The 26,014-nt window shown below is 46.4% G+C and overlaps 1 protein-coding gene across 1 annotated transcript in view; it reads left to right on the top strand.

The window, feature by feature from the left end:
- Positions 1 to 26,014, top strand: part of ZFHX3 (zinc finger homeobox 3) — a 170,289-nt gene that overhangs the window by 54,838 nt on the left and 89,437 nt on the right. The window contains exons 2-3 of the mRNA XM_035566305.2: positions 3,542 to 6,297; positions 9,821 to 10,317. Of these exons, the coding sequence (XP_035422198.1) occupies positions 3,588 to 6,297; positions 9,821 to 10,317 (3,207 nt within the window). The 5' untranslated portion in view covers positions 3,542 to 3,587. The remainder of the gene's footprint in view (positions 1 to 3,541; positions 6,298 to 9,820; positions 10,318 to 26,014) is intronic.

Raw genomic sequence — 26,014 nt, 5'->3', positions numbered from 1 at the left:
TTGATAATGGAGATGCTCAGATTCGTGTTGTGTGTTGTCTGTACATGGTTCCTGGGGAGCTAGCTGTGCTTTGCTATTTTACCGTCTTCTTAATGATGATTTTTTTTCTAATTTATTTATTTGATTTTCGGATTTTTACTTATTTAACAGCAGGGAATTTTTGTCCAGGCTGGCAAACTGAATGCTTTTTGTCGAGGTGTTTTGAAATTGGGGTACTCTTGTTCCACATTGTGTTTTGAAGTCTGCACAGATATTCCCAAAACTTTTCTTGGCAGAAATACAAGGCTTATAGAGTTTCTCATTTTACTCAGTTTTCACCCAATATGAATGTTTCAGTTTGATTTGGATCACAGTTGTCAATACAAAGGTAGCAGTTAGGAGGAGAGGATATGTCATGTTGTGGAAGGATGAATATGCAGCTTCATTACAGAAGAATCTAGTATCAATTTGAAGAAAATGCATAGCTAAAGACATGTTTAGTGGGAAAGAGCTGGTAAGCAAGAGCTGTTACAAGGCACTGTTAAAACATCATTTTAGCTAAGGTAAGCAAAACGGTGTCTGGGATGACTGAGCCTTTTGTCAACAGAATCAAGGTATTCCTCTTTGTTATTCCATTCAGTGCACCAGGTTATTTCTATTGCAGATCAAGCTGCTATTTATTCCCGATGCAGCCACTCAGATAGCTGTGCATGGCATAAGGTCCAAGGAAAGTGGGAACTGGAAATGCTATAAAGCTATGTGTACAAACACTTTGGATCGTAAAACCATTGTGCCTCTGTGTCCCTCTGTAGGCAGCTGCTCTGCGCTTGCTTTGAGAACTGCTACTTTCTGACTTCACAAGTAGCAGTAAATACTTTTTCTCAAGTTTCACCTGAAGTAAAATAGAATGGAAAACTGCCCAGATACCTTCAGGTGGGGATGTCCAGAATCCAAATCAGGTGGTCAGCAGTGTGAGAAAGAAGGTCAGGCTTGCTTTTGTCTGATTATTCCACTTCTGATTCCCACAACGCTGGAATAGTGTTTGGGTGCTGGGGAGCGTTATCCCTGATGCAGGGGTGAGGACAAAACAGAAGACGCCTCCCTCTGAATGCTGGAGTGCTTTCTGGTGCTAGCAGCGGGAGCTTTTGCTTTCCTCTGCAGTGGGAGGCTCAGCAGCACAGGGGAAAGGGCATCAGAAGCTGTTCAACAGCTGCTAGCGAAAAGCATGCATGGAGTGTACTGAGCGCATGCAGGGGTAGCCCCAAAGGGAAGAGCAGTATTTGGAGGATAGGTGAGAGAGATCCTTTTCACACCTAGAGGGACCGCTCTAACATACTGTTATTAATGTTGATCTGTAATATCACAGAACTTAGGCACATATGTTGTTGTGGATGAAGAAGGGCTTGGAGAAAGTGAAGGCATATAAATTCATGTGTTGTAAGCACACGTGTCTGTCATTCCATATACATAGTTACATAGGAAACAGTATGAAGGGAAAAGAGGTCAAGACTTGCAGGCAAACCAGGAAAAGGAGGGATGGCTGCTGGTACTGAGGGAAAATAAGCTGGTAGATAATGAAAGCAGGAAGATGAGAGAGGCCGTTTAATGTTGCTGCATTTTCTTTTGCTTGAACTAGTTCAGATACTTCATTCTGTGCTTCTGTTGTGTGTTACCAGCTTTGCAACTGATGAGGCATTCTCTGACAAATGTTTAGTTCTTTCCATACTTTTCTTTCTCTTTCCTTAGTTAAGTAACAGTTGCACATCTGTGCAGCAGCAAGCTGCTGGCGCAGTTGCATGCAAGGTGTGCCTGTGTTACAGGTACACTGCTCTAAAGAAGCTCTCAGGAGTCTGCCGTATCTAATGGACTCAGATCAAGCTAGAAAGTACTGGAAAAACTTTCAAACTATAATTATAATATTTAATGTTTAGGTAGCATTTTAGGTTGTCAAAACACTAATAGTCTCTGAAAGAGACAAAGGGCGGTAGCAGGCTGTTAATGTGAATGGACTTCTCAAACCAAGAGAGCTTAAAAAACCACATCTGTTTGTATGTACACAAGTATGCTTGCATTTAGTTGGTAGAAGATAGAATTCTATGTAGAAATTCCTCCATGGCATTGATAACCACGGATCTAGAGTACCAGTGTTTTGTTGATCCTAAAAATGTGGAGTTCTCCTCTGCTTTTACAGTTTTGACCCAGAGTCGTTTTTGGTTGTATGCTTTTTATCTGTATGTAGAAGGAAATCTGTTCAAAGGTTGAAAACCACTATTGCAGGTGAGGTAGTAGGGTTTTAATTTTTGTGGGTGTTTCATCCCATTTGGCTTGCCCAGCATTTCTCTATAGGAAGAAGACTATAGAGATGCATCCTTGCACGCAGAATTCTTGGTAGGTTTGCAGCTGAACTGGCAATCTCCTACTGATCTGCGGTCTGCATTATAGTGCTCCAGCTCATAACAGTAGCATTTTGGGGACCTAAGCTCACAGGTCTGTAACCTTTAGAAAGGCTCATTTTGCCCAACAGGCTCCAGTAGGATTGCAGCATAAAGGAGAACCCCAGGCTGCAGCAAACCTGGGAGCTGTGGATGTTGGCCGTGTTCAGCAGCCTGTGCTCACCGGCTGCTTGCCTGTTGGTGTGAGTTCTCTGGGTCTCGTACTTGGCGGAATAGTAGTAGTGGGAGGGGTGTCCATCCTTCTCCTCCAGGACCTATATCATCTATTTGCGTTTGTGCTCAGGCTGTGTCCTGCAGGATCTCTGGGAGCTTCCTGAAGCACGTTGAGCTGACCACTTTCCGATCCCCAGGATGGACCCTTGTCAGATCTGGAATTTCCTGTTTGGTTTTTCTCCTGACGTCTCTCCTTTTAAACTCTGTCCAGAAAACAGCAAATAAATCTCCCGTGCATACTAAAACCTGTGACTCCAAAATTCTTGCTCTGGGTCTCATGATCTGCTACAGAGGTGCACGTGTGAGACTGAGCCCAGGATGCTTGCTGTGCTCGCAGAGCAGCTAACAGAGGGGAATTGCCTGAAAAGAACACCATCTGACTTAGGAAGCCACAGATATGGGACTACAGTTTTTACAAAGTTTTGAAGTTCTGGCAGTATTCTTTTGTAGCTTCCTAACTCTGCTTCTCTCAAAAGCTTTTCTATTAATCTTTTTTATTTTTATTTTTTGAAGATCTTTCGGGAGATCTAAAGCTCTGTGGGTGTCAATGCAGTTCCTACGATCTTCCTGTCCCCCTTCAGGGAAGGTGAAGGGGGAGGTTTTCCCCACCTTCCAGCTCTCTTTGATGAGCCTCTTGCCTTTCTTGCTCCCCTCAGTGACTCAGGGAAAGTGGAAGGTGGCGAGCACCTTTTGGTTGCCATTGCTCGTTTCCTGTGGTTGCACTCCCAGTGCAGCATCCTAGGTCGGGCCTTCTGTTCCTGGAGCCTGTTTTGGGAAACCAGTTCTCGTGCCATCCCGCGGGATCCCCAGGGCATTTGCGATGCATGGTCTTTATATGGGAACTGTGTCGTCTTCTCTCTGACTCACCTGGGTTTTTCTTCTCTCCCTGCCTGCAGGTCCCAGCCGTACCGGGTGCAATGAGTGCTCCGTGCCGGCCCTGCCATGGAAGGCTGTGACTCGCCCGTCATCCCCGGGAAGGACAATGGGTGCGGCATCCCTCAGCACCAGCAATGGACTGATCTCAACAGCACCCACCTCCCGGACACGGCCGGCAGCATGGAGCAGCCTGCGGCGGAGAGCCGCGGACCCCTGGACAGCCTGAGGGTCCCTTTCCCTGAGCGCGTCCCCGAGAGCAGCGCTGCGGCCGGCCCCGGCACCGAGCCCACCGGCAAGGAGGTGAGCTGCGGCCAGTGCGCGGCCTCCTTCGCTGGCCTCCAGAGCTACATGGAGCACCGCTGCGCCGGTGCCCGCCCACCCCCGCCTCTGAGGGGGGAGAGCGGGAGCGAGAGCAGTGAGGACGGGGACGAGGAGAGCGATGTGGAGAACCTGGCCGGTGAGATCGTCTACCAGCCGGATGGCTCAGCCTACATCGTGGAGAGCCTCAGCCAGCTGGTGCAGAGCGGGGGCGCTTGTGGCAGTGGCAGCGGGGCTCTCCCCTCGCTGCTCCCGAACTCTCTCTCCAAGCAGGGAGAGCCCTCCGCCGCCGCCCCCGTCTACCCACAGATCATCAACACCTTCCACATAGCCTCATCCTTCGGGAAGTGGTTTGAGGGCTCAGACCAGGCCTTCCCGAATACCTCAGCCCTGGCGGGCATCAGCCCCGTCCTGCACAGCTTCCGCGTCTTCGATGTGCGACACAAAAGCAACAAGGATTACCTGAACAGCGATGGTTCTGCCAAAAGCTCCTGCGTATCCAAAGATGTTCCCAACAATGTGGACCTGTCCAAATTTGATGGCTTTGTGCTCTACGGGAAGAGGAAGCCCATCCTTATGTGTTTCTTGTGCAAGCTCTCCTTTGGGTATGTCCGCTCATTCGTGACCCATGCGGTGCACGACCACCGAATGACTCTGAGTGAGGAGGAGCGGAAAATTCTTAGCAATAAGAACATCTCCGCTATCATCCAAGGGATAGGCAAAGACAAGGAACCCCTTGTCAGCTTTCTGGAACCAAAAAACAAAACCTTTCAGCACCCTCTTGTTTCTACAGCTAACCTCATAGGCCCTGGACACAGTTTTTATGGTAAATTCAGTGGCATTCGTATGGAAGGCGAGCAGGCCCTCCAGGCTGGGCCAGCTGGCGGAGCGGAGCCGCCGCCGTCAGGTGTCCTGGCCCCTGGTACGCTCCTCAACCTGGGTGGGCTGACCAGCTCGGCTCTGAAGACTCCAATTACCTCAGTCCCCCTGGGCCCGCTGGCTTCCAGTCCCACCAAATCCTCAGAGGGTAAGGACCCTGGGGTGGCAGAGGGGGAGAAGCAAGAAGGGGGCGACCAGGACAGCCTTTCTGAGAAGGCAGAGCCAGTTGAAGAGGTAGAAGAGGAAGAAGAGGAGGAGGTGGAGGAAGAGGAGGAGGAAGAGGAGGAGGAGGAAGAGGAAGAAGATGAGGATGATGAGGGTTGCAAAGGACTGTTTCCAAGCGAGTTGGAGGATGAACTGGAGGACAGGCCCCAGGAGGACTCTGGGGCTGTGGCAGGCGGCGGCAGCAGCAGCAGCAAAAAGGACCTTGCTCTCTCAAACCAAAGCATTTCTAACTCTCCCTTAATGCCTAACGTGCTCCAGACCCTGTCGCGGGGCACAGCTTCTACTAGTTCTAATTCTGCTTCTTCCTTTGTCTTTGATGGTGCAAACAGGAGGAATCACTTAAGCTTTAACAATGAGGGCGGTGGAGCCAACGTGGCAGAGGGCAGCAGGAGGCTGGACTTTATCGATGAAAGTGCCAATAAAGACAATGCCACAGCACCAGAACCAAATGAGAGCGCAGAGGGCGAGGACGGGAGCTACATCTCCCATCACCAGCATGCTGGCCCCCTCTGTGAACTTGGGGGTGGGGAGTGCCCCTCGGGGAGCGGCGTGGAGTGCCCAAAGTGTGACACAGTCCTGGGCTCCTCGCGGTCGCTGGGTGGCCACATGACTATGATGCATTCTCGCAACTCATGTAAGACACTCAAGTGTCCCAAGTGCAATTGGCACTACAAGTACCAGCAGACGCTTGAGGCGCACATGAAGGAGAAACATCCTGAGCCGGGTGGCTCCTGTGTCTACTGCAAAAGTGGGCAGCCGCACCCACGGCTGGCACGGGGTGAGAGCTACACCTGTGGTTACAAGCCCTTCCGCTGCGAGGTCTGTAACTACTCCACTACTACCAAAGGCAACCTCAGTATTCATATGCAGTCTGACAAGCATCTCAACAACATGCAAAACCTGCAGAACGGAGGGGGAGAGCAAGTCTTCAGCCACACCGCTGGGGCGGCAGCAGCGGCTGCAGCAGCCGCGGCCGCTGCAGCTGCCAACATTGGTAGCACCTGTGGGGCCCCCTCCCCCACCAAACCAAAAACCAAACCCACGTGGCGGTGCGAGGTGTGCGACTATGAGACCAACGTAGCTAGAAACCTTCGTATTCACATGACCAGTGAGAAACACATGCACAATATGATGCTGCTTCAGCAAAATATGTCCCAAATCCAACACAACCGGCACCTGGGCCTCGGTAGCCTGCCGTCCCCTGCCGAGGCCGAGCTCTACCAGTACTACCTGGCCCAGAACATGAACCTTCCCAACCTGAAGATGGATAGCACTTCGTCAGATGCACAGTTCATGATGGGTGGATTCCAGCTTGATCCCACCAACCCCATGGCAACGATGACTCCATCTCTAGGTGAGGTTGAAGGGTTTTCCACTGTTTCTATGTGTGAGGGAGGGATTGTGTTTGTGTTACCATAAAACCCTCGTGTGGGCTGCGCACTGCGTGCCAAATTCTTTGTTCGGTCTCTGCGGCTTGCTGTGCGCTGCAGTGCAGTGAATGGCCTGTGTGTGATGGTCAAGGATGGAGTCTGCACAGTAGAGACTTGTCTTCTGCATTCCCCCACGACAGTTTCTCTCATCTGGGGAAAGTATGTCACTTCTTGGTATGTTTTCTAAAAGTTCTGGTAAGGAGGTAATAAAGCAGTAGATACAGATTACAGCTAACATGCATTAAATGTTCCTCATTACTATAGAAAGGATGCTTTCCAACGGTTTCCTGATGATTTTCTCTTGTTTTGGTAAGGAATGCAAGTACTGTTTGGTGGGTGGCTTTGTGAGGCTGTCTGGTCAGCAGCTAGTGCTCTCAGAGGCAGAGACTGAGTTGGTGTCTTACATGTTGTGTTGCCCTGAGAAGAAAAGGTAAGCGTGTTTTGAGAGTTGTGATGAATTTGGTAGAAGGGGGGATGTTCCTCTGCTGAAGAAACTGAACTGAAATGTTCCTCTGATGCCAGCATGATATACAAGATTTGAGGCTTGACTGGATGAGAGTCGTTAATCTGAAGAATGGCTAGAGAGAGAGATTATTTCTCTCATCGAATGACAAAAGCACTTTGAAATAAATTACCAAATGTGTTTTTCCTGACAACAAGCATTCACCATGTTTGTCTTGGCACTGCGGGGAGCACACCCTATCCCCACACAATTTAGCCCAAGAGTTAGAATGGGGTAGGGGTAGGTTCCAGTGAAGTTCTTCCACCATGCCGCTTACATTGCACAAGACTGGTGGCAGCCGCTGCGGCACTGTTGTATTTCAGCTTTCATCACAGAGTCCCACACGACACTTGGGGCATAGCAGCTGAAAGCTGAAATGACTTTGTTTCTACATTCTTCTGCTATTGCTGAGGATTTTTCATAGTGCCTACAGAAAGTATGTGAAAAGAAATCTGCCACTTTACCTGCTTCCCTCTGAGCTAATTTCTTTGTGCTGCACTCTGCCCTCTCTACTCTTGTCCATCCATTGATGCTATTATTACTGATGCGCTACGTTACTGGTTCGTTGGTCTCATGCATGTTCTCCTTTCCTTCAGCTATTCATAGTACTGCTTATTATTAGTCCAGAAGGACGTGAAAGTCATATGAGTGAACAACAACACAAGATACTAAAAAAATGAAAACGGAGGAACTCAAGTGACTATAAATTAATTATTTTAATTTCTTCTTTGGTGTCCCAGCTTGCATCTTTGGGAGGTCAAGGACATAATCTTTTCCAGTATGTTTTCAATAGCACTGAGTTGCCAACAGATGTAACTGACAGCCATTTGTGATGTAGCTTATAGTAGTAGCATGTAAAGTTAGGGAGTCATCTGTGGGTGGTTTCTTGGAATGCACCCCTTTTGTAGCTCATAGAGCCTCCTTGCTGAAGTACAGGGAGGTTGGCATGAGAGAATTTGAGAGTATTTTAACTGAAGTCTCTTAAAGTGCAAGACAAGGCCTTGAATGTATACGAGCTTGCCTGAAAAGTGATTTGTGAATAGTACACTTGATGGTTACAGTTCTCAAGCTGAAGATCACGGAGGGAGGCCCTTTGCCATGTCAATAAGCACTTGACATAAGCTCAGCTCATTTAACTCATACACATACTATGGACTTTGTTAGAAGTGAAGCAGATTTTTTCTATTTTTACACTTCAGTCCAAAACTGGGTTTGAGTAGAATATTAATAAATCAGAAGATACTGCTTTCATGTTTTTACTGCATGATGTGTTTAGAGTAGACTGATTCAAAGAGAAGATTTCAGGATATATCTTAAGAGGAATGCTTAGGAAAATTACCATGATTCGGAGATGTGGGCTATGGAAGGCAGGTGGTCTGTTCCCTCCTCTTTGTGTGTTTGGTGAGCAGGTATGCAGGAGTAGCTATGTGCAGGGTGTAATTCTGCTGTGGCAGGCAGGGATAGAGTCGACTGAGAAAAAGGATCATGACTGCTTTGGCCGAAGGGCAGGTTTCTGGCACTGGGGCTTGTTCCACATGAATGGGACTTTTTTTCTCCAACCAGTTCTTCCCTGTGTGAGCACAAGGTACCCTCTAACAAACTCAGCAGTCAGGTTGTCTTGTAAGCTGTAGTTCTTCCCGCTTAGGACTGTAATGAACATCGTGGCATTGTATTTCTGCAGGAGAGATAGTAGCATATATACCGCCTAAAGCTGCAATCTGCACCAGCTGTGGTTATGTGCTTTCAGAAAGGTTAGTATGGAGTTAAGGTATCTGCCTGAACTTGGAGTGTTCTCCCAGTATTAGCTCTTTCTCAGCAAACAGACTGAAACATAGGAAACTTTTTGATTGGCTGAGTAACTGTTGACCTGAAGGTTCCTTTGATAAAATAAGACTTTTACGCCAAGCTATGACATAAGATCAAGGTAAAATACCAAAAGGCTGCAGGAGGAGAGCACAAGTATCTTCGCTTATGGAAAAAGAGAGCAAGGTGGAGCAAAGGCCCTAAGAAAAGGCTGATGGTTGGTCTCTGTGCTTTGACATAAAAAGTTAACGTTAGAAAAAAGTCTCTGTCCGTATCTTCAAAGTAATCTGATGTAAATCAGAGCTTGCTGTACTCATTTACAGTAACTGAACAGAGTTCAGCTCTTGGTTTGAAGAGTAGATCTATGACACTTAAAGACAGCAAGCATCCTGCTGGCTTTCCTTGACATGTTCTTGCACTCACATTATTAATAATGGTTGTCTTTTTCTTGGGCGTACAAAGCATCTATCAACATTGGTTTTAGAAGACTGTCTTTCATTTTTGAACTGTTGGACGAGAGAACAGATCTAATGCTGCAGGAGTGGCACCTTTCAGACTGGTTTTGTATGTGCAATATTCTGCACGTTGCCTGTTCCTGACTGCAGTGTGGTGACTTATCTATATAATACTCATATTGCTTGAACTTGTGGCCAAGATCACGTTGAGATGGTGCTTAGGTACTGTGCGAGGTAACATTTCTTGCTTCTCCAGGTAGGCAAGAAAAAAAAAAAACAGGAAAACCCATTATCCTGTTCTTGATATGGCCACAGAGACTTGCAGTGCAATACTAAGGAATTTGTCCTCTTCAGAAACTGTCAGAAGTAGGTTTTTTTCATGTCGCCTTTCATGGGCAGAGGGGTGGATGCTTATCTTTCAGAGCTTGGCATTTACAAGGTAGGTAGCAAGGGCTACTGCAGTCCTTTCCCAGCCTTACGTGCTGGCTGCTATTGCTTTTTTTCATCAGATATGGTACTGGCCAGCAGAAGAGGAATAAGTGAAGGGACAGCTGTGCTTGGCTTTTGCTGTGGATTTGGTGGATGCAAGAATTGCACTGAGAACAGATTTCCATTCTATGCTTCTCTTCTGGCAACTAAAGAATTTAGATTTTCTGACCTCTTTTTTCCCCTTTTTCCTTCGTGCAGTGGGTGGAGAGATCCCCCTGGACATGCGGTTAGGCGGTGGACAGCTGGTGTCTGAGGAGCTAATGAACTTGGGTGAGAGTTTCACGCAAACAAATGACCCATCGCTGAAGCTCTTCCAGTGTGCTGTGTGCAACAAGTTCACTACAGATAATTTGGACATGCTGGGCCTCCACATGAATGTGGAGCGTAGCCTCCCTGAAGACGAGTGGAAGGCAGTGATGGGAGACTCATACCAGTGCAAGTTGTGCCGTTACAACACGCAGCTCAAGGCAAACTTCCAGCTCCACTGTAAGACGGACAAGCATGTGCAGAAATACCAGCTGGTAGCACATATCAAGGAGGGTGGGAAGGCCAACGAGTGGAGGCTGAAGTGTGTGGCCATTGGGAATCCAGTACATCTGAAATGCAATGCTTGCGACTACTACACCAACAGTCTAGAGAAGCTGCGTCTTCACACGGTGAACTCGAGGCATGAGGCCAGCCTGAAGCTCTATAAGGTAAGGGTTGGCTTTGCTTCATCTTTCGTTGCCCAAGTGCTGGAACAAAGGAAAATCTATTTTGATCTGCAGTGGGTTGTGATCCTTTGGAGACAAGCTGCTCAGATCTCTCCAGTGGGACCCAGTCTCACTTGCACGATACAGCTCTTCAGCTTGCGTTCTCGTAGCAGCTGCAGGTTTTAAAGCCTGAGGCCATTTCAAGGCACTTTAATATGGGGGCTTGTAGGTCTTTTAAGTATTGTGTACGGGTTAAACTTTTTCACACAAAGAATAACAATCACTGTTGAAAATATTGTGCAAGACAGTATTAGCCTCTGTTGGCTCTCTTCTGTAAGGTGGGTCATTAAGCTGAATAAGATTCTTCAGGAGAACTTGAAGGCTTTTGCTGTTCTCAGAGAAATGGGTTATTCTGGCTTTGAGAGGGCTGGGTGGAGGGAGCAGGGAGGGAAGGAAGAAGAGGGCTGCCATCACTGTGCTTTAATGCTCTGCGTATGTTAATGCTGGGATCTGTGAGCAAAGTGGAAGTGCTTGCTGCTTGCTTGAAGCTAGAAGAAGGTGGGCAGAGAAACCTGTGTATGTGTGCATGTATTGGCCATGCTTTGGCCAGAGTTAGGAGGCATTGCAGGGTTTCATCCATGGTAATATTTGGCCTGTGACTGCCATCTTGTTTTCCTTCCTTAGTTGTTTGTTAGTTTGTTTGTTTTGGCCTCATTTTGTGTCTTTATCGCCATCTTCTTTTTCCTGACCATCTTCTTTTTCCTGACTTACTTCTCTTGTTCACAGCCCCTCTCCCCTTGCTTGCTTGAACCCTCTGGGCTGTAACCCAAGAGGAGCTCCGGATGCAGTAAATAGTCCTTTCACTCGCGCAGCAGAATTGCTCCAGACGTTTCTATTGATTTTCACTGGACTTAAAGCTTCACCTTTTTCTCTAATCATCCCATAATGGCTTTAGTATGAACAATCAGGTACGAATTGCCATAAATCTAGGCAGCCGCATACCTTCCATTCACACATGCTATCCCACTCATTGCCTTCTTGTTTATCTCAATTTTTTTATATTCTTTCTATCCCCATTCTTTTTTCCCCGCTTTTCCCCAAATTGAGTGAGATTTTCTTTATGTATGAAGGTACATATTCAAGCAGATCATATTTTGTTCTTATTAATTGTTTCTCAGTTGTTTTTCTTTAAGTAATGGGACTGTAAAACTTGACATCACACTGTACAGTATCCCACCCACATCATGGTGTGGGTGCATTAGATTTCAATACTCCTGGATTTTTCCTGGGAATGCACAGTTTCAGCAAATTCAGAGGGGAAAGATGTGACCAGGAGCATTATAGAAGATTTGTCTAGAAATGTGGTTGTTGGACTTGCCTGGAGAAGAAGAGCAGAAAACATTTCTAGTGAGTTGTTGAGGCCAAGGTTTCTGTGACGATCACTCTTACCATCATCAGCTGAGAATCAACATAGTGCAGCAGAGTCTGGCTCTAAAAGTGGTCATACCTACCTTTATGCCTCTGCTCTCAGGTATGCAGGAGACCTGAGGAAATAAAATCAGCTTGGAAATTGGGGTCATGAGTATCCCACTGAGGCTTTAAAAAGCCAGCCGAGGAATCAAATCTTCTCTGTGATACTGAATTTGGGGTACAAAAGAGGTATTTGAAAGCTCTATTATGAGTTTTAACACTTAACATTGTTCTCTTAAAAATACTAAAAATTCTGGGTCTGGACCCCTTCATTTCTAGTGATTTCTACTGGGGAACTGGGGAAGAAACAGTTGGGGCACTTCAATTGCAATTCCAAAAAAAAAAAAGTTTTAAAAAAAGTCAGATATTGGGGGCCAGCCGTAAATCTATGTAATAAAGATTCCTGAAATGCTTTCCTCAGGTGAAGAGGAATTGTCAGTTTTCAGGTTCATAAGAGGCCTGGGGAGGTCTCAGAGTTGCTATAGTACTGCTTTGCTTCTGACACAAAAGCAGTGAGACACTAGACCAAAAAAAACACATTTCAAAGAGGTGAAGTCTGTTGTGCAGTCCACATATTAGCTTTCTAGTGTGCATAAAGTCTGTGAAATGCACAGTATGGGATTTTCTTTGTTTTGATAAACCACAGACTATTTTATCATAAAGTGTAGCTCATGTTGCTCTGCGTGGCTGCTCACTTGCCTGCTGTGGTAGGGGACAGCAAAAGGTAGGATTCGCAGTGTCTCACACCAGCATTGCTGGAATCGGTGTTTGACTTTATGGAAAAACCTTTCTATGGATAAAGCGAGTTGTTTGCTGAGGCCTCAGTGCAATTCTTGCAGTCTTCAGAGTGATTGTAATGCCGTGTCTCTTTTGATAGCTGAAAAGATGCAGTGGGAGTGGGGGTAGTTCACAGAATGATTTCTCTTCTCTCAGGCCTTGGTGTGGTCTGCAGTAAATTGAGATTGATTGGATGTTATTTTTCCTCTTGCTAATGTAATCCATTAGCCTGGCACATGCATAATCAGTTTAGAGCACAGTTAACTGGATGTAATCGAGTTCTTCCCTGCCTGCTGGAGAAAATCCTCTCCAGATGCTGCTGGGTGAGAGCGCGCACTAGGCTTATCACACACAATCCTCCTTATTCTGCTTTTTTGCCATTTTCCTCTTAAATTACATGTTATTGGCTGCTTGCATTGCCCAAGAGCCTCTTCCATTGGTGTGCTACATGTTGCCAGAAATGTGGTCTGGAGATGCTGTTAGCCCATAGTCTGGTGAACCTTTCCGTTTTCTCCTGCAATGCTTCCAGTGCCAGAGGAGGAGGTTTGGTCTTCTGCTGCCATCTTTGTCCTGCACATCGTAACAGCTTGCAACAGTCCTCCTCCCTGGTCAGCGATGAGGGGGCAGGGATGCAACTGTGGGTTCCATGCTTACAATGAGGAACTGGAAGGATCTGGTAATCCTTTATCCTCTTGTTCCCCTAAATCCTGGGGCTAGCTAGGAAATTCTGATGTTTATCTGGCACTTACTTGGGGAAGTACCATAATTGTGCCTCTGAACATGATTTTTTATCTCCTTTGTGCGGTTTGTAATTTTTTATTTTCTCAGAGAAACTACCAGGAAAGCAGGAGCACCACAGTAAACGTGAGTTTAAATTTCTAAGATGTCAAGATGTGGTTGTGCTGGTTTGAGGTAGATGACAGATTTGAAGGCCCTTCGTGCCCTAGCTAGGACAGCCAGATGAGTATCGTATGAGACTGGGGTTGAGTTGTGTCAGCAGTTGTAAGCAGAGAGGTGGGGATTGTGCAAACTCTTTACAAGTGCAGGGGTTCCGCAGCAGAAGCTAAGTCTTGTCTCCTCGTCAGCACAAAAGACTAGGCCAGACTTGGAGCACAGCAGCATGCCCCACATCTGGAAGAGGTCAGGCATGAGTTCTCAACATCCATTGCACAGGTGGAATTTCCAGGAGGGATTAATCTGCTAGAGCAGGAGCCAAGTTTGGATGTTTCCTACAACTTCCTGAGAATCTCTAGTTCAAAACCTGTAACTCAATCAGAAGTTTAAACACAGAACTACTGAAGAAACACATCGCTGGCCAGACTGCCAAATGAGTGCACTCGATGAGTTCATTTAGTGTTTTCATTTTTCTGTCTTCCCAAGTGCTAAGTAACTTTCTTAGGGACTGTGGGGTCTGAAGGAGAGGGTTTGGGCTATATGTTACCCTACATAGAGCTTCTTGTTAAGTAGGAGAGGCAGAGCATATAGGAGAAAGACTCCTTAATATCAGCACTCAAGATGCCAGCAATAATGAAACTTTCTGGCTCTGTGCTGACCTGGAAAGAAAGAAAGATGACCAGTGAACCTTGTGAGAACACAAGGTGCAGCTACAAACCCAGCCGAAGGTGGTGGGAGTTGCCTTCCACTGCAGCTCCTACTGTGCGTCTCCTCCTGCCTCTCCCGCGGGCACCGCAGGAGCGTTCGCATCTTCTGCGAGCAGAGGCTGAACAGGAGCAGCTGCAGCAAGATGCTGAGCTGTGTTGGCATTGGGGAGGCAAGCTTTTACAGTTCCAGTTAAGCTCAATATATGAGGCAGACCAAAAGCAAAAGTTTGTGGTGTAAATTAAAGAGCTATGGTGGGACTGTTTGTCTTAAATGAAGATACTGATTAAATAGGCACTTGAGGAAGCTGGTGGAGAGGAAGATAATTCCAAGGATACTCCAGTGTGAGAGTGCAGAACACGTAAGTGTGACAGGGGTTAGGGTGATAGCGTGCATTAATTTACTTGACTCTAGTAAGCAAAACTCCAAAAAGGTTTAATTCTCAAGTGACACATGGAATATTGTGTAAGATGCAGTTACTGAATAACAGTGATGTGATAATGCATTCAAATTCAGTGTCCTTACATATTAAAAACAAACAAAAAGACCATCTACTGTAACCATATCAAGCTTTGAAGTAAAAACTACATGAAAATGGGTGAGCTAATGCTAAGGAGAAATTAAAAGGGTGCAGTGTGCGTAGGTCACAGAGGATTTACTTAAATCCACGTTAGGTGTTTGGATTAAATGTGTACTACCCATGAGAAAAACTTGAAAATAGGAAAAAAAAATAAAGGAAAAAAAATACAAAAAGGAAAAGTCCTCGAAGTCTGACATGATTAAATAGGAAAGGAGGGGATGTGTAGAAAAGAAAAAGAGGAGGACAACCGCAGTACAGGGTGGGGAAGGAATGATTTTTTTTCCCATGTTTCACAGAGAAGAATTCAAGGATGCCTCTTTATGTAGGATAAATCTGAACAGTGGTCTCGGGTGGAGGTGCCAGTGCAGGAGCAAGTCACTGGGGTTACCAGGGCTCTTCACTGAAGAGTTCTGCAGGAACCTGCGTGCAAAATACAGACTTGTGGCAGTAATATGTGCCAGAAACTGCAAAGCACTGAGTAAACAAGTGGATAAAAAGTGTAATAAAAGTCTTAGTAGGCATATGAATTAGAAAGGGAAGAAACAGGCTTTTGGAAGAGGAAGTTTTCTCAGTTATTTGAAAGAGTCAGGCAGCCCATAGACGGGGTTGGTGTGGCTCGTGCAGGCCAGGGGGGTTTGCAGAGTGTTTGCCAAGGTTCTCATTTAATAGCTCTTAAACAAAGATGCAGGTATTGTCACTAGGAGAAGAGATCCATGAATGGATAGCTAGATAAGGATATGAAACAAAAGGTAAAACAAAAGCTTACGTCCATCATGGAGAAGAAAGGCTAGAAAGACGTGTGGTTTTTGTTTGTAAGTGATCTAGAAATGGTGTAAAAAGCAAGCTTTAAAATCGGCTATAAGTTTAAGAAGAAGGAAAAAGGAAAGGAAAAAAATCCTTGATTTTCCTGATCATTGAATATCACTTTTCCTGAGATGAGCTAAATTGAACATTTAAAAAAAAAAAAAAAAAACACTAGAAAGAGCCCAGAGAAAGCAGCAGAGATAATACCTGGGCAGAATGACTTCTATGAAGGCAATAAATAGACTTTTTGGGATTAGCTTGATGCACAAATCCAGAATGGAGCAGAGGAGGTGAATAGGCAGCAGTTGCTCACCTTACTGTCCTAGCACAAAAGTAAGGAACATCTGGTATGATTAGCAACAGGTTTAAAATGGGGGCAGGGGGGCTTCTTTGTGCATCACTTCATTTACATGTGAATTTCATTGCCATGGGATATTGCAGAGAGCAGACATTCAGGTAGATTGAAAAAGGAACTGGACAGATACACGAGGAGTTGGTACATTGGTGCTCATTAAATCGTAATTAAGATGCAAACTCTGTCTCAGTGAATTCTCAAATAGCTGGTAGCTATTTTTGATTATGCACTGGGAAAGAATTGCTTTATATCCGCCCTTTTTCATTTTACAAATTCCACTGCTAGTGGCTGCTCTTTGAATGGATTTTGGATGGATCAATCCTTGATATCACCCATTATGGCTGCTGTTACATTGTTATAAATACTCTTGTCTACCAGCATCCACATCATGACAGCTCGCTGCTTGCCCCTGACTTTCTATTTTGTTAATACTGTTTGTCATCTTTAGAGTTTTGTTTGTTTGTTTTCCTTTACATGAGAGAAATGCTTTAGGTATCAGAAAACGCTAGTTAAAATCTGGTTGCTGTTCCTTTTGGAATTAATGCAAGTTAAGCATGCCAATGTTCTGCAGTATAGTAAAGCTGAGAGTCATCTCATCTCACCATTTGGCTGACAGCAGATGTTTCCTGTAGGGCATCAGTGTATAAAAGCTCTACATTTTATCAGGTAAGGAGTTTTATAAAGAATTATCATAGGTTTTCGAGTTTTAACAAGAGAAAAAATCAGAAAATTAATGGCAACAAGAAGTGAATAAAAGGAGTACTTGGCTTCTGGCTAAATGATAGGAGAGACTGAAGTGGAAAGCAGTTTGTGTTTCTCCTCCTTTTTTTTTCTCATGCATTTTAATCAGCCTACCAGAAGTTTGGAAAACTCTCTACATAGTCCCATCCTTCTACACCTGCTGGCAGAGATCTCTCGTCACACAGAGTACATAAAACTTTAATCCATGGCTGTTGCCATCAAGTGGTGGCTTTGCTTTCAGACCCTGGAACCAGACCAGGCTTCAGCCTCATGTAGGGGTCCTGCAGGAGAGCTCTTCTCAGCATTGCCGGAGCTGTGTGTAGTTCGCATGATTCAGCTTTGAAATACTGAAATGATTTAACGTAGGCAAGAGGAAACGTGTTTGGGTTTTGATTTTTATCAAAAACTTCCTTCAGTCTCTGCATTTTAAGAGTCTGTCGTGCGTGTTACAGAGGATTTAGAGATGTATTAACCTTTGATTTACTCGCTGTCTGACTTCTGTGTGTTTTGGGTTCATTTTTGCAAGTTTATCTTTTGAACTACAGATGCAGCATCACAGCTCTGAATTACACTCATGAGTAACGTGGATTTTGCCAGAAGCCTGTTTAAATTACAAATTATAAGGGACTTTTAACTGATTTCCTGCAAGGTCTAACTTAAAATTCCAATGGTAGCTTCACAAGTGAATATCCATTTAAAAGTCTCCCCACAAAGTTGTTTTTAAAGCTGGTCTCTGAAACCTTTAATTCAAATCTGCCATCCTCTAGTCTGGGATAAACTCATGATGAAAGATAAGCTTGTGAATTGAAACAGTTCTGAGGACTGCAGCATGTTTAAATCTGGAATGGACTTTGAGCCTTGCTGAGCTCGTAGCCTGAGAAACTTTTTGAGCTGCACCCCAGTCTGCACAGATGTTGGATCTCAGAGCTGAGAGGGGCTCTGGAGCTGGGTCAGCCTGGCCGAGCTGCTGGAGATCAGCCCGGAGGGTTGGTCACCCCGCGAGGGGTGGGCGGCTGAGCCAGAGCGTGCATCTCGGCAGGCTCTGCCTGGTGGCTGCCTCCCTGTTCAGTGAAATGCAAACTGTAGCTGGCTTCTGCGTGGAACTGGCTGCTTTTCACAGCACAGGAACTTACAGGAGGAATGAGCCCCTGTGATCCAGTTCTGTTTTAATATCCTACTGGGATCGCCAAGTATTTTAATACAAAAACCAGTCGGGTCCATTTAACCCTTTCAGTAGCCTCCCTCATGGGATTGTGGTTTTTCTGAAATCTAATTGAAATCTGAATTATTGAAAATACAAAGCACTGCCTGCTGAATGCTTTGTTTGTGGACTTCAGACACTTCAGTTCTTCTTTCAACAGTTTTCCAGTAAGTACTCTGCCGTGTGCCTAGTGAAGAAATCACCCTATAACAGCAACAAATGAGAGAGAGATACTGCAACTGGAACAGGAGCCAGGAGCAGGTGCTTGGTGTAGCAGGTGTTAGGAGTTAACTGAAATAGGTAGCCAAAAGCTCACTGTGAAACAAGAGTTAGAATTCAAAACATTTGTGAAAACGGATTAAAAAAAAAGCCAGAGACCACCTTGACAAGCTGTTATCATAATCTGTGTAAATTTGAGATATTTTTTATGGCTTTGTAGCAGTTGCTTGTGAACAACTACAGATAGCTAAACTTGGTTCCTCTCTGGCTCACCGTGAATGGGGGGGGGTTGGCGGGACGAGGCAGAGTGCTGGGCAGTAGGCAGTAAGATCGGTCTTGCGAAGTTGTCCTGGACCTCAGCTCTCATCTCACTAGATGTCACAATTTTGATGAGGCAGAAACGTGCATCTTGCATGACCTTTTCACATGCATGACGCCAGCTTTATCTGCATTTGTGTTGGTTTTTTTGTTTGTTTTTGTTTTTTATGCCAGTAGCTGTGGAGCACATGAATGGGTATTTAAATTTTGCACGCCCCAGGCAGGAATTTCTCCCCTTTTGGATGGTGCTTGTCAGTACAGATTTTCAGATGGTGGGAGGATGGAGGATAAGGTGGTTATGGCCATTGCTCTGATTTGTTGACAGAAGCTCTAGGAGATCTTGTGGTGGTGTAAGCTGTCAGGGAGCCTGCTGTCCCTCCTGTACTGTTGTGGGAGGTTGCATCTCTGCAGAGGAGAGCGTGGAGGGTGAATGTGTGTTCAGAGATCCTGGTCTGGATACAAAAGACCTACTTTTTTTTTTTTCCAGGCAATTAGCCACTGTGAGTACAGACTGATGCAGAAATGTCTGCTTACTCTCCTGCCTGCAGATTTAGCACTGTGAAGAGGAGTTTCAGTCAGAACAGCTGGGCTGAGGTTGGTCTGAGATGGGTAATAAGCCTGTTTGTCAGGGGCCTCAGCCTGTCGTTCCTGCATACACCTGATGCACATAGTCAAAGACAAGCAGATAGGACTGGAACAGCCTGGGTGTGATAGTGCTGGAGCGAGTGGGTAGAGGAGCTGGGCAAGTGTTTTGTAGAAGGCTGAGGCTGGCACGTGGAGTTGTGTGGCAGGGCTGTAAGCTCTTGCTTGCCAGCGTCTGCTGAAGACCTGCATTCAAGTGGTTACCCATTTCCCCTGCCAGGTAGTCCTGTGCCCCCGTCTGGGCAGCTGTGTTTCTGCTGTGGGTGGTGTGCATTGGAGACCAGGAAATGCTGTTAATTCTGTTTCCCACTTCAGGGGTAGAGGGGCATCAGGCTTTCAGTGCAGCGGGTAACAGACCTTGCCAGGTAACTAAGTGCAGCTGCAGGCTTTTTGATGACATGCTTTGTTTAATAATGGATGTCCGCTTGTTAATGTCTATCTCGAGCAATGGGTTGATTGGCAAGCTGGGAAGGACCTAGCGAGTGTTTTCCCCAGCCTGTTCAACGTGATGTGGACTGGAGCCACGAATTCCGTTAGGCTGTATTAGCGCTACCAGGTTACAAGGTGCTTTGTCTTCTGCTCTCCTAGATAACTGAGCTATTTTTGAATAAACTTTTCTAACAGCTAAACTTCCAAAAATTACTGTGCAAGTGATATGGGAGGTTCTAGGCTTGCTATCTCCAGGAAATTGATTAGATTACAATAAATAATGTATGCATAATGCATAACTTAATGCCATAGTGTTTTTTTCTCATACTTGCCAGTCCTTAAAGACTCTGGTTTTGCACTGTATTACGTGCAATCAAGTTCTGCAATTCAAATTAGGCAATAAGTTACACTTGTGCAACAGGTTCTTTGAAAGTTGTGCCTTCGGGTACAGTTGGACAAGCTCTGGTAAACCTTATTGCAGCTGTTTGAAGATACCTGTCTCCAGGTTACATTGCCTCCCTGCCAAAGACTGCTCCCCACGCTGCAGAGCTGCAGGGCAGAGCACGAGCCTGTCGCTGCTGGAGCACGCGGCTGCGTGGGCCCTGCTTTGCCCGAGGCACTGCCGCCTGAATGGTGCTGGCAGCACCTGGGGAGATGGCAGCAGCATTTAGTGAGTGTTTCTTTAAAACCTCACTTACATCGGTTTGTTCCTTGCCGGGTTTGTTCTTCCACCGAGTTCGCAGGTCCCTCTGCCTGGACAGAGTAAGCCAGTGTGGTGACTCATTGCAAGGAGTGGACTCCCGCTCGCATGGCTCTGGGAGGGACTTGACGTGTCTGTGCAGAGTAAAGATAATAAGCAGGCATTGGAGTCAGTTGATTTTTTACAGAGTGCTGTATCATTGTTCTCTAAAACTGCCTTCCCTCAACTGTATTTTGAATCCTTCCTATCACCACAAGCTGCAAGGAATTAACAGTCTGGATGTTATGGTACAACTTGGTAAAACTGATGTGATCAACTTGCAGTAAAAATACTTGTTTCAGTACTAGTTTGATTTATGTCGGAGTTATCTTACACCTCAACTGCTATACTGCTTTTGTCCTGACACCAAAAATATTTTTTTTTCTTCTGGTTCTGCATTTAAAAAGGGGACGTGGATTTCTAAGGAGGTACTTGCATTTGGCCATTGAATCATCAGTGAAGTGCAGTTAATCCCAGGATCCTGGTTGCCTCATTGCTCTAAACATCAGAATTTTTCTGTGCTGCAGGTTGCAATGGCTTGGGTAGACATGCAGTTGCTGTCTTGTCACACAGCTTTTTGTGCGCCTGATTTGACTCCCCTGTTGTCAGCTTGGGGTCTTCCAAGCTGGAGTTGTGGGGAGAGTGGAGAGCTGATGCAAGAGGCAGAAGCCAAGATGCTCTATCTGATTTGAGAGAATGCAAAAAATTTGCATTTTATCCATTTATTTCATCCCATCTGCAGGGCCGCGCATGGTTACAGAATTTGCAAGTATTGATGGACGTGATTTGTTTGGATTTCAGCACCTTTGTTTGGTGGTTATGGTTCTCTGACCCGCTGTCACTTATTTCCCTTCAGCTGCCTAATGGCCTCTAGACTTTATTTCTACCTCTTTTTCTGTACATGCATTGCAGTCCTGTCTCACCCGCTCCTCCTATGCTTGGAGAACGATAGTTACAAAGAAAATCACCTGGGGAAGTTTCAGGCAGCAGTAACAAAGCCTATTTCCACAGAGGGGAGGCTAATTACACAGCTAATTAATCCAACAGATGTCACTTTAAATGCCTGTTTCTTTGTGATTCTGTTGCACACATCATGCTGGTTAAACAGACTTCATGGACCCTGTTCAAAATGCCTGCACAGGCTGTTGGAGACTGCCGTTTTAGAACCCGGTGTGTGTTGTTAGTTCCCCAAGGTTTGTATCGAGAAACTAGTCCTGGAGAGTTCAGTCTAGACTTCACTCAAAACAGACTGCACTCAGAGTGAAATGCTGTTTCGTACTTAGGTTTGTTTTGAAAAATCTGAAATAGCAGTTGCAAGTATCGAAGCGATTGTTTACATTCCTGCTCTAAATGTATGGAAGAGAGGTGGAGACATCAGGGAGGAGAGACCCCTGCCTGGTGTACCAGGAGTGCAGTCTGACTGGAGGAAAACAGAATTTGGAAACCTGAGCCTCTCCTTGAGGTCAGCAGTTCAAATCCACTGCAGTCCTGTAGTGCCTGAAGCCGCTTGACTGTCTGGTGTGAAATGTGGTCTGTCTGGTCCTGCAGCCAGCAGCTCCTGTGCTGTCAGGAGGGTTCCCTTACTCTGTCTCCGTGGGGAAAGAATAAACGAACATTGCTCCAACGTCCAGAGCCAAGTATCTTCTCGTAAGGGCAGCGAACGTGTACAGGGGTTGTGCACCAAGAGAAGGGAACAGTTTATCCTCCTGTGGAGCTGAAGGTCAGTTGTCACTGAGTGACAGCTCGTCACCTCTTCTGACACTCCCTCAGTTTGGTCTCCTGCTGCATTCGATCACCAAACTGGAGAATTCAGGGATGCTTGTAGCAACGTGGTGCTGTTGGCACTGGTGATGCCCAGGTATTCTCTGTGCTTCATGCTGTTCTGAAGGCTGGTAACTTTAAGGCAAGTTGTGAATGCTCAAACAGAATATCTGTCAACTCTAGGTAAACTATGTTGTTGTTAAATACTACCATAGTGTATCTGAACATCCCAGTTTGAGATTCTGATCCTTAAATGTCCCATTTTCTGGGTGTATGCTCTTCTAATTTGGTATTTTCTTCCACTTCTAAGAAGTGGGCAGCCCCCAGCTCTGCTAGTGTAGTGAGAACATACCTTCTGGGGACAAAAGACTTGTACAAAACTGTCTGCAGTGCTGGACAAAGGCCAGCAGCAGTGCACTCAAACGGTGGCTGCTCGAATCAGAATATGCACACACTGCTTTGAATATAACAACTGACAGTCTTAAAGACACTGGATAGAGCTGTGTAGTATGAAAGGAGAGAGACGTTCGAGGGGGAAGAGCATCTTTCTCGGGGTCTTAACATTATCGGTAAATCACAGTTGGCGTACTTGATTCAGCGTAATGGATGTGTTCTCATTTCCCACAGCTGATGAGGATTATATCAGCTTGGTTTAACAGTCTCATTTTCTGCTCCCAATGCACACTTGTTTTAATGCGTTTCAGTTAATGAGGTAGAAGAGAGAATGAGGTGTTACTGTTTATGTACAGACAGCAAGTCTGTGCAGAAGACTCTGGAGTCCATGCAGTCCCTTTCCATTGCTCTCAAAGGGACAGCATTAGCTGGCATTTATAGAAAATTTATTGGCTGTGGTTTGCTCAGGTAAGTTTTTTCCTGCTAGAGTATATTTCTCTCTTGTGCCTTCCTTGTGCATTATTACAGGCTACAAGTTGTGTCACCAGCAGCCTGACTGTGGGCAAGGGATGTGAGCAAGTCAAGGTGGCCAGAAGTTTTGTCTCACAAAACAGCACAATAGGCAGACTGTGGGCAAAGCTGCTAAGACCTAACAGGGGTAGAAAGTTCACATATGCCCTAAACTAATTTATGGCTGGGGCAATTCATTCCTCCATTGTTTTGCTGCAGTGGTGTTTGCAGGTCTCGGTCGGGGTCAGGGCCACTCTGTGCCAGGCACTGTGTCAGCAGAGCTTCATGAGTCCCTGCCCGGGTTGCTCGTGGTGCCGGGCATTGTCTGCCTCCGGGGAGCTGTGCCGCGCCTCAGTCATGTGCGGCGGCAGGAGGAGCGTCGGGGCGCCGAGCTGCGCCTCGTGTGCCCGAACGAAAGGGCTGCTGCCTTCGTGGAAAAACAGGTTGTCCTTGCCACGAAGGCAAATATTTGCTGTGGCCAGGATGGAGCTGCGTTTCTCAGAGCAGCATCCTGCCTTCCCCAGCCCTGCGCCCTCTCACTGCTGGTGAGAAGTGCCTATAAACAGTTAAAGCCGTTATCTAATGCCTGGCCAGGCGCCAGCTGCTGGCATCGCTTGGCTGACAGCGCGCCTGAAAGGCCTGCACATTGTACCGCCTTTGAAGGTAAAGCTGCTGTTGGTTTAAGCGGGAATTAAACAATTACCGCGTCTTAGTTCTCCCCACCTTCTGTGGATTGGCTCTATAAATTGTCAGCCTGTTGACATTTTAATGTGAATTATGTCATATGGTATCCCCTTTGATTTCAACATGCCTCAGTTTGTAAATACACGAGCCTCTCAAAGGATTGTGGTTAGCATACACGCAGGAGGCCTCGGGGTTTTTGGTGGGGAAGGAGCACAATGCTCGTCTCTCGCAGCCAGCGTGCTGGCACCGCGTCTGGATCTCGAGGTGCGCGTGGCAGCGGCCGCCCCGGGGCCCGGCAGGGCGCCCTGTGGTGCTGCGCATGTGGGCAGCCTCCACGGCCCCAGCCGGGCTCACGCGGCGGCGGTGCTGGGCCTGCTGCCCTCCTCGGGCTGGGGAGCCTCCTTCCCCGTCCCTGTGAGGGGCGGCAGGCTTCTCTGCGCCTGCTGCTGGAGTCGTGCCGGTGTCCGAGGGCCGGCTGCAGGCAGCCAGCGCCTTGCTGGTGCCATGCTCAGCCTCGGCACCAGATGGTCCTCGTGTCCCAGTGCCGGGGACTGCTGCCGGGGTGTGGATCGGCTCCTCCATCGGGAGCAGGAAGGCGATGGCTGGTCAGGGAACAGCTGTGCAGTCACACGGAAAACTTCGTGGGAGGTGGGTTTTGCTCAGCAGGGAGCGGTGCGGGGCTGGAAGGAAGGCAGAGGCAGGAAGGGCTCGTGTGGGTGAGGCTGGTGTGAGGAGGCTGCGGCGAGGTTCCCCAGCTGCCCCTGGGTCACACTTCAGTCAGGCAGGTCTGTCCCTTGCCTGGTATCCTGCTGGGTCTCCTTGCAGCCTTGTCCCCCTCTGCCTGTCATTACCTTCCCCAGCAGGTGCTGCAGAGAAGCTCCTGATTTAGCAGCTCATGACTTCTTGGTCAGCTCTCCTTTCTTTTTTGAAACTGGCTCAAAGTAGTTGTTTTTTCATGCATGTGCTAGGGGAAGGAGGATCCCTAGACAGGGTAAGCAGAGGAGTGAAGAGGAGGGAGCTCTTACGGAGTGACCGACAGCTCCCTGCACTCACGTGTGACTTGCTGCCTCTCCGGCAAAAAGCCTAAGGATGCCCCAACGCAAGAACTGCCAATGCAAGCTGTGATGCCTGCAGCGTTTGTGGAAATGGTTCACAGCTCCAGGGGTGTTGCATACAGTCATGTCACGTTGGGATGGTGTTGTCTGTACTTGCACGGGTGGTCACAGAGTGTGGTACCTGTTGGTGAGCCTGGGATCAATGCCCAGACGAGGAAGCATGAAGAAAGATGGTACTCTTGAGCATTTTTGGCTGTTGGCCACCAGCTGCATTCCTTGAAATTAAGCAGCAGACACTGATGCATGTGCACTGCTGCAAGTCCTCTGGGGGAGATCAGGTGTCCCAGAGCCAGTTGCTGAGCTTGCACTGACCATAGGTGGGAGAGAGTAAAGACTTTGGAGTCCTCTCGGCAGTGTTTCTCAAGTCACAGAGTCTGTGTTACAGAAAGCTTCTGTCTGCCTGTGCGTGTTTCCTGTTGTCCCACAGGGTAGGAACCCTGCTTTTATTGTTTTCATACCTACTCACAAAACTATTTTTATTGTTGATTTTTGACTCACCTGGATTTTCTGGTGTATCCATTGTATTGCCCAGAAAGACCTATTAAAATGTCTGTCTCTGGGCTGGGCAAGTAGATCAGCCAAGCTGTGAAAGCAGCATACTAACCTCTTAATAGAATGTACCGGCCTTGAGTATCTTTGCAAAAAAGTTAATCCCACATGGTACTAGAAATGAGAATTGGGCTACTGAAGTAAATGAAGTTACACTTACAATTTATTAAATAGGATTTTAGAAGTCTGCCATCTCTTTGCACTTCTCCTGTGCTGTGAGTGGACACTGTTCCTCCAAAAGGTTTTGCTGCTTCCATTTTATTTCTGAATTGCAATAGTCAGTAAGTACTCTTAATGCTGCTCAGTGCTGCCTTCCTAGTGTTTATCATTTACCCTGTGTATGTCTTCACAGACTACACATTGTGGATTGCAGATCCAGAATTCTTAAAACCAATAAATAGTGCACCTCGCTTTTCCCGGGAGCTTCTTTACCTGTATACAGTAAATACAAGTGGATGCAGATACACTTGAACAAAGAGAGCACCAAGGAGCTGAGGCATTTATCATCTCAGGTTTTATTCTTCAGTGTTTTTCCACAAGCTCCATATTTTCCATTTTTGTAGTCTCTCTTGAAGGGAATTGCTGGAACTAATATTCAGAGCAATTTTCACCTCAGGTAGATCCTTCTGTAGAAGTATATGACAATGGAATTAAGTTTTAGACACATGTAGGAAATTTTACGCAGAAATCAGTGTTACAGTTGCACCGAAAAAAAAGCACTGTATAAACTCAGGAAGCTAGAGGTTCAGTCTTTGTGGAAATCTAAATATGTTCAGGCACAGAAATCCCTCCTCATTTTTTGTCATGCCCAACA

Source organism: Cygnus atratus, chromosome 12 (genome assembly GCF_013377495.2).
Source record: "Cygnus atratus isolate AKBS03 ecotype Queensland, Australia chromosome 12, CAtr_DNAZoo_HiC_assembly, whole genome shotgun sequence".
Classification (NCBI taxonomy): Eukaryota; Metazoa; Chordata; class Aves; order Anseriformes; family Anatidae; genus Cygnus; species Cygnus atratus.
Note: the sequence above shows the minus strand (reverse complement) of the source record. Positions and strands in the feature narration are given on the sequence as shown.